The 13,097-nt window shown below is 45.2% G+C and overlaps 1 protein-coding gene across 3 annotated transcripts in view; it reads right to left on the bottom strand.

Moving 5' to 3' along the window:
- The window catches only part of STMN2 (stathmin 2), a 45,055-nt gene extending 40,755 nt beyond the window's left edge, over window positions 1-4,300 (bottom strand). The window contains exon 1 of one of the 3 annotated variants that reach the window (XM_081070278.1): window positions 3,995-4,300. In XM_081070278.1, the coding sequence (XP_080926404.1) occupies window positions 3,995-4,013 (19 nt within the window). In that variant the 5' untranslated portion in view covers window positions 4,014-4,300. Of the gene's footprint in view, window positions 1-3,863 lie in introns of all 3 variants that reach the window. The other 2 variants (XM_081070280.1, XM_081070279.1) reach the window with 2 other exon arrangements.
- Between the last annotated feature and the right edge of the window lie 8,797 nt (window positions 4,301-13,097).

Raw genomic sequence — 13,097 nt, 5'->3', positions numbered from 1 at the left:
GTGGGGCTGGGGTGGCCACGCCCAAAGCAGGTAGCCACCTGCTCAGAGCCCAGCTGTGTCCTGCCTTGTGTAGGCAAGGAGCTACTAGGATGGAGTAATCCTATTCAGTTGGAGTGAGAAACAATGGTGATTGATGAATCAGGAATTTTAAAAAATATGGTTTGGGTTCATCAATGAGAAATAATTCCATCCATTAAATATGGAATCGATTCATCTTCCATTTAATTTTTAATACAGATTTAACTTAAAACTCTTATTGATAGCAACTACTAGATGTGCACAGATTTAAGGAACTGTTTTCCTCCTAGGGAGGAAAACTGTTTTATTGTGTGACCCGAATTTATGGGCATTTCTTGAATCTGAGTGAAATGTAGCCTCCTGCAGCAATTTCATCACCAAGGACAAGCTATTTGATGGGAGACATATTGCGCCAAATGATCAAATGCTTATTCCCAGCCTATCCATTAGTAATTAAAAAAACCAACAACTCCAAATTAAGTGAAATTGGTTTTAATGCAACAGATAAAACCTTGCTAAAAATGTTACTGACTTAAGGGACGAAGCACTTGTTCTAACAATAAAAATATCCCTGTCCCCTTTACACTAGAATAATCCACTACGTATCTGTAAATCACATCACAAAACCACTGTGAATTCTGACTAAACAAAATTGTAGATTTTAGTATTACAAACCATCCAGTCTTATTTATTTTAACACGCATCATCAAGAACCACCAGTGTATTAATTTATACCATCACACTAGCCATCTACTTGGGGCTACACTGGGTCACATAATGCTTAGTACAGGTTCAGCTTACTCACTTGGCGTGAAAAAAATACATACATATGTGGTTAATTGGTAAGCTACAGCTGTGTCAGTTTTATCCTGAAATCCTGACCAAATCCTGATCTTCTCACTTTTGTTTATCCATTTAGAAGGTGCCCACTTCCTTAGAGAAGGTAATGGGAAATATTCCATGCACCTAGTGCAACCATGCTGAATGCAGTAATTGTTCAATGAATCAGGAAAAAGTACCCGCCCTGGTCATTAATTGATTATGCTCTGCAACTGGAATGATTTCAAAATCCATTACTTTGCTATGCTGAGGTTGTGCTTCTTTTCATGATTTGCAAATGCACCTTATTTATGGCAGAAAGGACCCTTGCATTTGTCGTAGTTGGGGTGGGATTTTGGGTGGCTACCATTTAACGAGCTGTGTTTCTGTGTAGAATTGAGACCATATCACGAATCACCAGTTGGAAGCACAGGTTTCGGGGGGGGGGGAAGTTAAAATATTGTAAATAACCTATTTTTATGTATTTATGGATATAACCTTACGAAATACACGCTGAAGATCATATCTCAATTATATGTGTACATTTTCAACCATTGTACCCACATATTCTCTGCGGAGAATTTTCCAGCAATCCTGAGCACACAAGCCCTGCCCTATCAGGCACCTGCACATATATTCAACCCATGTGAACATGCATAATCTGGACAAAACCGAAAATATATTTGCTTTATAAAATAAAATGAGCAACGGAGACAGAATTCTTTGCGGGGGGGGGGAGGGGGGGAAGAGGAAGGAGTAGGAGAAAGAAGAGGGAAACAAGGGTTAATCCTTAACCAATGCAATCATTCAAACCTTTTGAACAAATAAGGTCACTGTAGTCATGGAATAATAATGATGATAGTGATTTGAAATATCAATCACGGTGATCATGATGATGGTTGTGAGTTTGTAGCCGCCCGGCTGCAGCAGAAACCTCCCGGTGCGGGAGCAGAGCGCAGGGCCAGATCTCCCCCATCCCCCATTCTCAGAACATTTCTGGAATTGCGGGTGAACCGTGAATTGTGGGAAGCGGCGGGTAGCTTAGGACACTGCGCAGAAACCTGTCTCCTGGGCTGCACCCGCGGGGGCGGGCGCCCAGCTCCCGCGAGGCGTGGGCTCTGCAGGGTTGGCGGCGCTCCACGGCCCGCTCGCCACGTGCGCCCCCAGCCAACCGGTGTGTGGTGGTCGGGACCGGTTGGGAAGGGTGGGGCTGGGCAACATCCCGCTAGCAGAGCGAGGGTGCCTCCTGGGGAGACCGCCCAAAGGGTCTCCATCCCGAGAACTGAGGGTGGGCCGTGGGTGGGGCTGCGGGAATGTAGGTTCGAGCTCCAAGGGCTGTTGGGGCGTGAGGAGAACAAAACCCTCCCCGCACTCCCGGGCACAGGTCACCTCTGTGGTCTCCAGCCGGCTGGGGTGGGGCTGCGCCTTTGTGTGGCCAGGCGGGGCTCCTGCCAGCCTTTCTGCAGAGCCACCCACTGAGCTGGCTGGGATGTGGAGTCACACAGGGTGGCCGCGCACATCGAGGGGGGCCCGGGAGGTTCCGGACTGCAGGGCTGGAAAGGGGGCTCTGGGACTGCAGTCAACCCCTGTCCCCACCAAGTCTCGGGGCCCAAGATCTTCCCAGCGCCGCGCGCATGGCGGGTGGGGCCAGGGTGGAGCTGTCCAGAGCAAACCGGGGCTTTCTCCCTTCTCCTCACCCTCCCCGGGGCTGGGAGAGGGCTGCTTCCAGCCCCTGCCGGACCTCGGGCCCCTCCCTGCCTGTGCAGCCCTGGGCCACCAAGCGCCGGGGCAGGGGCACTTGTGGCACGAGGCAGGTTGGAGACGCAGGCCCTGGGCGCGGAATCTAGTTCAGGCTGCGTCTGCACCGTCTGCCGAGATCTGTGCTCTAGGCTGAGCCTATGAAAACCGCCGATATTTGGCCACGTCTGACCTACAAAATGGATATTTCACGTGGCTCAGTTTAAGACCTTGACCTCTTTTGGGTCTGTATTGTTATAGACACACGTATCTGGGTTCCAGAAGCTTTTCCTCAAACCCATCCAATGAGTTCAAGCAAGCTTTTATCCGCGCTTATGTCTAATCACCCTATGCAATACAGTTTTGACAAGAAAAATGCTAGCTCACTTTTCCGCCCCCCTCACTCCAGTAAAGCGGAACAATGAGGGGGGACGGGGTGCGGCAATGGGCAGGTCACACCCCGAAGCCGGGGCGGGGAGTGGATGGCTAAGTGCTAGGTGCCAAGTGCCAAGTGCGGGCGTGGCGCTGGGCTCCCCCGCCCTTCTGGCGGGGCTCCTGGGGGTCGTGCAGGGGCTCCCCACCCAGCCCCCTTGCAGCTGGAAGAGGCTGCAGTCCCCGGGGGGGCGGGGCGCCGGCTCCGCACAGGGTGGGGCTGTCTGCACCGAGCCCCCAGCGGCAGGTGCCTCCCCCAGGACCTGCGTCCTCACACAAAGAAACCCCACCCCAGCGCGGCGCCAGTGCTGTCCCTCCATCGTCCCCCCAGGCGCTGGTCCCCGCCCCTGCAGCTGCCCAGCCGAGCTCCGCGCGCCCCCTTCCCCTCCCCGCCCGTAAAACAAAGGAGCGTAGCCCCCACCCCGCCCTTAACCCCTCCGCCCCCGCCCCAGGACTAGCGGTGTCTCCGGGAGACAATACCGTAAAATGCGCCCTGTTCCCCACCCGCCCCTGGTCTCCACCCATCTTTCAAGCCTAGATGGGACCGCTTTGACTTTGCATTTCTCCCCATTTCTCCTACCCCACTTCTCCATTTTCTTTTGTTCTTTTTTTTTAAACTGGAGAAGAAAAAAAAATTACAAAGCACTTTCCAAAATTTCCCTTAACCCCATTTAAGGCAAACGGCAAAGGTAGCCCCCTCCCTCTGCGATTGAGCCTTAATTTTAAATACGGAAACATCATAAATTCCCTACCCTCGGGAAGGCAGCTTCCCTGCTTCCACTTTTAAAAAGAAATTCTCAGCTTTAGATTTCCAAGGGCTCCCCTTCCCTGCGCCCCCCGGGCCCCTAAGGCTGCACCGTGTTTCCTGATCCCCGTTACCGTCAGCGTCGTTTTCTCTGCGAAATATCTCCGATGCCTTCCCGGCTCTAAGAGCAGGTGCGCATGGGCTCCAGGTGAAGCCCAGGGGCAGCGGGGCGCGCCGCCTTACCCATTGCCGTCTTAGCCATCGTGGGGACGCGCGGGTGCGGAGAGGCGCGGAGGTGCGAAGGGCCCGGCTCGGCGGCGACAGGAGACTGACTAAGGCACTGGGGCTGCGGAGGGGGCTGTGCGCGAGGAAGAGCGGGAGGCGGGAGCCCGTGAATAATTACCGCTCCGAGGCGCGAGCAGATTGGCTCCCAGGGTCCCCTGACAGGACCCCGCGCGCTCAGAACCTCCGAGCGTTAAACACTGATTGGCCGGTGGGGCTGCAGGGCCGCGTACCGCATGCGGTTTGAAATGGAACTCCGTCCTCCCCGGCAGCTCCCCCGTCCGGGCCCGGGTAGTACGGTCCGGGCAGCGGGGAGGCTCAGCCCGGGCGCCGCCTCTTGGGAGCCGAGAGCCCGGCGCTGCCCGCCTGGGCCCGGGCGCCTGGGCTTCTCCACACGGTGCCCTGCACGGGTAGTCACAGAAACGGGAAAGGGACCGCGGGGGCCTGCGCACGGGTAGTCACAGAAACGGGAAAGGGACCGCGGGGGCCTGCACACGGGTAGTCACAGAAACGGGAAAGGGACCGCGGGGGCCTGCGCACGGGTAGTCACAGAAACGGGAAAGGGACCGCGGGGGCCTGCACACGGGTAGTCACAGAAACGGGAAAGGGACCGCGGGGGCCTGCACACGGGTAGTCACAGAAACGGGAAAGGGACCTCGGGGGCCTGCGCACGGGTAGTCACAGAAACGGGAAAGGGACCTCGGGGGCCTGCGCACGGGTAGTCACAGAAACGGGAAAGGGACCTCGGGGGCCTGCGCACGGGTAGTCACAGAAACGGGAAAGGGACCGCGGGGGCCTGCGCACGGGTAGTCACAGAAACGGGAAAGGGACCTCGGGGGCCTGCGCACGGGTAGTCACAGAAACGGGAAAGGGACCGCGGGGGCCTGCGCACGGGTAGTCACAGAAACGGGAAAGGGACCTCGGGGGCCTGCGCACGGGTAGTCACAGAAACGGGAAAGGGACCTCGGGGGCCTGCGCACTCTTCACAACATGCAGACTGTTGGACACATCTGTCTAAACACTGTTTTTACTTGGCCTTCTCTTCTCTTTCGCCTTTGGCCCTGTCATTGGTAGAGTCTGGTCTCCCAGGGTGACCCCATGGCATCTATGGTGGCAGCTCCGAGCAGCACTGCCTCCTTGTCTCCCCGCACGGCCGGGCTCAGATGTCGCAGCCCTGTTGATGCCTCAGCAGAGCCAGGCCTGATGTTTTCTAAGGAAACTCGTGGCGCAGAAGGAAGGGGTTGCCTGGGCTGCTTGGCACTAGGGACCCGTAGTTCTGGGCCACGTGGGGACCTCATGGAAGAGGATGAGAGTTAGCCGCCTGGTCCTGTGTCCTGTCCATCTGCTAACAGGGCAGCGCCAGGCGGACGGGTCGCCCTGAGCATTGGAGGAGCCACAGGTGGGTGAATCCATGCTGCCCTGGAAAAGCAGGATTCCATGGGCTGAAACCCGAGTGACCTTCCCGGGTCTCCAAGGAGAACCCTTTACACTGACAGCTTAGTGAACGTGAGAGACATGATCTGGGACATGAGTTTTCTGCGATCCACAGACTCCATTGATATAGGCCAAGGAACGACGTGTTCAAGTTTCCAGCTGAGCAATGGGGCATGTGAGGGTCTCTGAGACCAGTCGCAAAAATGACTTTTCATGACGAAGGACGTTCTTGTTAGTTCATTCTTAATTAATGTCATTCATTAATTCGTTGGTTCTCACTTGACTCATAAATGTTCTCTGAGCGCTTACCATGTGCTGAGCTCTGAGGATACAGCAGTGAGAAAGGCTACTGGGCTTGTTCTCATGGAGCTTTTAATCACTGTCAGTGCCACCCTTCTGCGACTTCACTGAACCTTCCTGCAGGCTAGATCTACTTAGCAACTGTGGTTTTGACATTAAAGACATAGGCAAAGATTCGCTAATTCCATTGCATTTGAGCTAAAAGAATAGCCTATTCTTGACATCATGAACATGTACGAAACCCTGGCAAGTTCTTATTTAATAGAAATGATTAGAATTTTTCTCACGGATGAAATAAGTTCTTAGCAGTTTTCTATCAAGTCACATTTCAAAAGTTCTTTTTAGCCTCATGAACGATAGGCAGTTTTGACCACACAAAACCGTTTGAAAATAACAGGGCTCTCTCCTTGGTGCTGAAATAAATGTCTTCACCTCCTGTTAATTTGTAAGATGTTTTAATCCCATGGACATCTTGCTGAATGATAGAAAGCTGCTGGAACTGAATCAATTCTGACCTGCTGAGTCATAGGAAAAATAAAGGATAAAGAGGAGAGCAATAGAATTATTTCGTGAACAGGAAGATTAGAAATTGTTTTTCCTGTCATTCTATAGGAGCATGACTATGACACAGCACGAGAATAGTATGGAAGTTCGCAGGGTCTGGAAATAAATTACCGTTTTCTCCGTCTCTATAGTAATTCCCCACTTTAAATGTGAGAGCTGACTCCCTCTCAGAGGAGTAGTTACCAGTCATGAGATGAGGAATCTTCAGCTTGTCTCTGTAACAGCTTTAAGGTACCTAGTCTTTCCCCCCACCACACCCTTTCTCCACAGGCTGGGTGTCATCTCTACACATTCCTTAGTTTCCTTGAAGAAAAAGGTCCCTAACTCATAGCATGAATGTCTTCAACAACTATCATTGGCAGTTGAACAAGATCTATTGCCATTTTGGTCTTAAGTAAAACAAAACGAAACACACACTCTACTCTCTAACCTCTCATTCTCTGGTGGACACGACTTACTGCTGGATAGGAATGTGAGAGGGAAGTGAATACACAGTGTCAGATGTGTGACTCTTCTGTTACTGACTTTCTGGAGGCTAGGCCCGGAAAACTCAACCGGAACTCAGTTATGCATGATTTTCCGATACCGTCAAGCAGGGTGGTAGGTTAGTGTGCCTTACTATAGAATGTAGAGCTAGCCGGCTGAAATCAACCAGCGATGAAAAAGCCAAGCTCAGAGAGCTGAGTTATGATCAGTTATTGTTTTTTCTCTTCTTTTCATTGTCAGTCATGCATCTGAGCCAGAGTGAGTAAGGGCAAAATAGGAAGAGAGAAAGTACCTCACATTCAGTCATTTATTCATTATTCACCCATTTGTTCAGCTAATTCATTCATCCAACAAAGGTTTTTTTAATGAAATTTCAGACTGTTATGTTAAGAAGTCAACTAAACTTCTCCTTGATGTCTAACAAAATACAACATCAAAAATGTAAGCCCCACCTCTTTAAGAAAATGTTGTTATTACTTTTGGAGGATGAATATTATCCTGTGTATGAGAGCCCTTTGGGTTGCAAAGAATAGAACAAACAAACAAATAAACCCAAACTGCCTCCTTTAACTGAAAATGTGGAGTGGGCCGCAGAGGTCTGGAGCTGGGAGCTTTCCGTGAAGTACTGATTTGCATGCGGACAAGTAGATAAGGTACTAGATCTGTACCATGTAAAATAAGGGCAATGATACCTCTCTTGGGGGTTTAGGTAGATTGAAGGGTTATCATATATAACCTGCCTAAATCACCATGGATATTTAATACATTGTAGTATTACTTTCATGGCTTCTAAGCCATTTAAACTTCGTAGGGTAGGGACTGAGTACTGTATATATTTACGTCCTTTTTAGTGCTTGGCTTGATGATTCATATGGTAGATGGTCAGTAAATGCTTGGGAAATAACAACCCTAAGAAAACACAGTTGAAAATAACGAAGATGATTGAACCCAGTGCTGCCCCAGCAATGCCCCATCCACCCTTCTCTGCTTTGCTCATGTTGGGTGTGGGTACTAGGCTGTTTCTTTCTTTATATCCTGCCCCATTCACAAAAGCACATGGGTGGGTGTAGCTCATGTCAGTAGAAGACCCTTGTTAATTTTTTTCCCCTATCTTTCACAGCAGTAAGAAGAGGTTGTGGGAATCAGAGACTTGCTCACAGATTTTAATTACTGTGGGTTGCAGTGTATTGTGTATTATCTCTGCGAGAGGCCTGAGGTGTTGGTTTCTTTCCAAATTGGAGAGGAGCAGTCGCTTCGGAGGATTAGTCAGTGTCATCTAATGGAGTCATGTGATTTTCTGCTAATAAGAATCAAGTGTCTGGAAACAGATCCTAAAATAATTACTAAAAGTTAGTGAGATATGAAAACTGCTGTTTGAGTTGAATTAATTATTTTGATCTGACCTCAGTGGATGACAAAGGAAGTTTGTGGAAAAAAAAAAGTAGAATTTTTTTAGGTGGTTAGGAATGCAGTTATAGCTGAGGATATTGAGAGATACATCTAAATAACAACACCTGAAAAAATAGTTAAATGACTGACATTTTGATAATTTTGCCTGTCTAAGCCCTTATAGATTAATGAAAAATAAAAAGGATTGGATGTATTTTAATAGAACCATCCCATATGGTTTATTTAAAAGAAAAGTCATTCCATTCCAAAGAGGGAGAGTTAGTGTTGCCTCTTAACGATGAAATCTGTATTGTTCAGGAATTTCCCAGTGCGTTAGAGTTGTTTCTGTAATGGTGAATGAAGATATTAATATCTTATTGTTTTCCTCTTAGATCTGTTATTTAAAATGAAGGATGATTAGTTAATTATTAGGTCCTGTTTTTGTTTTTTTTTTTGTAGCTAGGGTTTTCTTTATTTCCGAATGGGGCTTTAACATAGTCGTAATTAGTATGATTTACCCGGAAGCAAAATGACTTATTGAAATGAGCAAGTCCTATTAATGGTTTCATAATGGAACTTTTCTGGAAATGAACTTGCTCTAATCATAAGAAGGATTTGATACCAATTTAATATTTTGCATCTTTACATTAAATTGGTAATGTTGAAAAACTGTTTTCTGTCTTGGCAGCAACCACTGTAACTCTTTCCTTCTCTCCGTGAGTTGATTTACAGCTTGGGTCCTAGGAGAACATTAATTGGACACCAGTGACTCTGGGAAGTTGATTCCCCTTGGGATTTCACTCAGCATTTTATCTCACAACACTGGAGTGAGACAATAGTGAAGTGTGTGGAACAGAAATCTAGAAGTATGACTCACTCTATTTATCCCACAGTCCCTGTTTTATTCTAGTTTTTAAACAGAAGCCCTTCTGTGAGCATCACACTATACATGCAGTGACCATTAGTTGTCTAAGAACTTAGTTTATTTTAAACCACAGCTGGAAGGAGGAGGGGGAATTAGGGAGGAGAAAAACAAAAGCATTTTTATTATACTGCCTTCCCAGGTTCTTTTCCCATTAATCATTTATTAACTCATTCTCTGACCCTCTGAACTTCCCCCCACCTATCCTGCTTTATTATCAAATGGAAATGAATTAATAGATGTAGGTTGTATTTTAAAAGAGTGATTTCATCAAAAATTCAATTTGACCGTAACATTAGCCTTGAGTTCAACTATAGACAATAGACGCTCCTTCTACTTTTTCTTATCTTGATGGATTCTTTTTTTTTTTTTTTTAAATAATTGCTTCCTGAATCCTAGGCTGAGTAATTGCACCTACCTTTTCAAGAATTCAGTTAAGCCTCAAAGGAGCAATGTGCAGATGTGGCAAATGCTGCCTGTTGTGGCAGAAAAGAAATTGCCCATAGATGTGCTGTTTGTGTTTATTTAGAATGTTTAGGAAATGTCCTCTTCTGCAAAGAAGATTCCAAAACTAGTGTATACATATCATATTAAATATTCACAGCAAAATATAAGAATATTACACTTAATTTTTGTGTGATACACTATTTCAGACGGACACAGGAAAAGCAAATACTGAACTTGTACCAATCAAGTTAAAAATTATCGAGATTTCTTTGCATTGATTTTTTATTGGTTTTTCTTTTTTCTATCTTTGCTGAAATCTTTAAAAGAAAATCTCAGACATCATTTAAATCCTCTTATATACTTAAGTAGGTATCTCTAAAAAATATAAACCTTTTCCTACATAAGTACAATTCTTTTATTACACTTAGTTTTAATAATTCATTAGTATCATCTAATACCTGGTCCATAATTACATATTCATAATTGTCTCAAAAATGCCTTTTTACAGTTTCTCTGTTTGCATGGGACCCACATATGGTCCATATATAGTATTCAGTTTTATGTTCCTCAAATTTCTTTTAACCTGGAACAAACCTCGCTTCTTATTTTATAATTCCTGTCATTGAGTTATTGCAAAAACTAGGTCAATTGTCCTATGAACTTTCTTACATTCTGAGGTGACTGTTTGCTTCCATGTGGTCACTTATTTCTGTGTTTCCTGTACATGGAAATGAACTTTCTTGATTAGATTCAGGATCATCTCAAAAAATAACACACATATATATTCAGTTTAATTAAAAGCACAGCTGATGCAAATCAATTGTGAAACCAAGGCAAGGAAGGATTCATAAAAGCAAAAGCCACAGCAGTCGGAGGAACAGTGAAATACTCTTTTTTTTGGGCGGGGGGGGGGGTCTGTGGGCAAGCTATTAGTTAAAACTTACCAGGATGAACATTTTTCTCGAAGGAAACTGGCATTTATCAGGGACTGGCCATCATCGGGGAAGGCAACTTTAGTTATTTATGAGTTTTCTGAGAAATCCTGTCCCCGAAAGTGATGTGTTTTATTTCTGCGTATGGCTGTTGCTGAACTCTTGGCTGGACAGCTGCTGAACTCACCTCCTTCGACAAGCTACGACTACACCATTTCTCTATTGTAATGACTTTGCTCTCCTTTAGGTCAAAGTCAGCTGAGTGAGCCAGTCTTTTTGATGCAATAGCCTGAGTTATCTGTCAGCCTGCCACGTGGCATTGTAGGAATTTATAAGCACCTGCATGTCATTCAGTGGAAAAGGCGAGATGTCTGAGGACAATCATAAATATCAAAAGAAATATTTGGAACCCCCACTCTGCATCTGTTTTTTAAATTGGCCTAGAACCACGGGAATATAAGTTTGCCTGACCCATTGATCAATTGGGCCAACCCTAAAAACTATGTGCCTTTTCTTTTTCTTCAAAATAACGAGTCCGCTTTTCCTGAAGTTTTACCCAAGCATTAGTCATAGTACTGGCTCAGTACTTGGTTGCCTGTAAATAGTCAGGGACAATTTTATTAGCTGGGGCTATTGCAGGCAACAAATTTTTGTGGCCTGGGTGGACTTATAAAGCTTAAGTTCTTTTATTTGTCATTTGGTTACAGTCAATTCTAAATTGTGGATCACACATTTCAGTCTGAGGAAGAAATCCTTGTGATGTCTGGAGTCTCGGATCTTTTCTGATAAGTTACCACGTCAGGCTCTCCACCAAAAACAGAAGATGCAGAGGTATTTGTTTTAAATCCTTAGAAAGGCAGTATGATCTTGCTAAAGTGTAGGTCATATTTTGATGTCATTAGCCCATCTAATTATAAAGGAAAAATTGTCCCTTGGGTGTCTGTTGACAGGACGTACAGATAATCAGTTGGTACCAGTTGCCGCCTGCCTGTAATTGGCCTTAATTGAGAAGAACAAACATTCTCAGTAGATTTAACAAATCATGTAATGGTTCTGAATTGATTTATGACAAAATGGTTGAATCATAACGTGCATTATTAGTTACCTATTCTTTTCTATCCTTGGTATCCCATGGATGATTTGAAACTCTGGAAATGTAACTGTAATTGTGGGAGGTCTAGAGTTCAGTTGAGGCATGTGCCTTAGATGTATTTGGGTTAATACTTTTTAGAAGGGTCTGGGCCAGGTAAGGAATTCCACAGTTGGCAATGTTGGCAGTTGTCTGTGGCATTTGTTTGCTTATTTCTGTAAATTTCTTGCTTCTAGAGACCTTTTAGGGAGCCTAGGATTGGCTGTTCAATGAGAATGGATGTGCAGATTGTAAGATCCTTAGTACATTTGCATTGGGGAGTAAAAATCCATGGATTGTGTGTTCTGGAGTTTAAGATCAGCATTAGTGATTAGAAACACTGAAAATGGTCTTTTTCAGTGCAGTTCTAAGACTGACCTTCATTGGTGTCTTTCCCTATATAATCAGACTACTGATTATGTATTATATCGGGGTGTGTTCACTGGTATCTCTTTAGGAAATGAAATTTTTACCTGTTGAGTATGACCATATATGATATGAGGCTTTGAAAACACCTGACAAGATCAGAATGTAATAAGGGTAAGGCTGATGAGCAAAAAAGTGAGGGTTTATTCAGGTTTTATGATATAAATGGCATCATAATTAAGGCTACAGTAGAAATTTAGGATCACGAGAATTGAGTTCTTCTGTAAATATTAACTATTCTGGTTTTAAATACTATTAGTATGTAACTTTCAAACACAGTGCTTTGATTGTATACCCTCAGTTTAAAGACAACAAAACTAAAAACAAAATAATGCAACCTCCCTCACTCCCCCCCACCCCCAAACAAAATCTTGAACACTTTGTAATTGTTTCTTGTTGGTATAGCAAGGGTGTGGAAATTCTGGAACCATTTTATATATACAATAGGATTGAGAAACTGGGTAAATTAATCTTTTGTTGGGAGGCAGGCTTGTCTCTGTGGGAGAAGAGAGTTTCAGATATGGAATGGGAGAAGGCAGGAAAGAACATAGTGCTATTAGATTAGAGTTAGAGATATAAGAATTCATAGTATAACATAAAATAAACATATCCATTCCCAACTCATGATGTAAAATATGCCACATTTATAATAAAAGTCTATATTTCTTGGTTCTGTCCACTGAATAGAATCAATTATACCCTGGTACAGTGAGCACAGCTCGCAGCCAGAGTTTGATTTTGAAATACCATTTTCCATTGAAAGGAACTAGGGCAGGATGTTCTTGTCAAAGTATAGGTCACGTTTTTGTGTAGTCAGCATGGGAGGACCTCTGATTACATGGGAAAAAGGTTCTAAAGTGCATATTGATGGGGCATGCATTTATTGACGTAAGTGTAGAGAACGAGCACTCTAGGTAGATTTAAACCTTGCCATAGTTTCCAAATAGCTTAGAGACGTGGTTGACTCTGGACAGAGAAAATTCAAGATCAGTCTGAAACTTCTTATTGCGCCAAAAAGTAGGGAAGTTCTAAAAA

Source organism: Rhinolophus hipposideros (assembly GCF_964194185.1).
Source record: "Rhinolophus hipposideros genome assembly, chromosome: 13".
Classification (NCBI taxonomy): domain Eukaryota; kingdom Metazoa; phylum Chordata; class Mammalia; order Chiroptera; family Rhinolophidae; genus Rhinolophus; species Rhinolophus hipposideros.
This window is presented reverse-complemented; position numbering and strand designations above follow the sequence as displayed.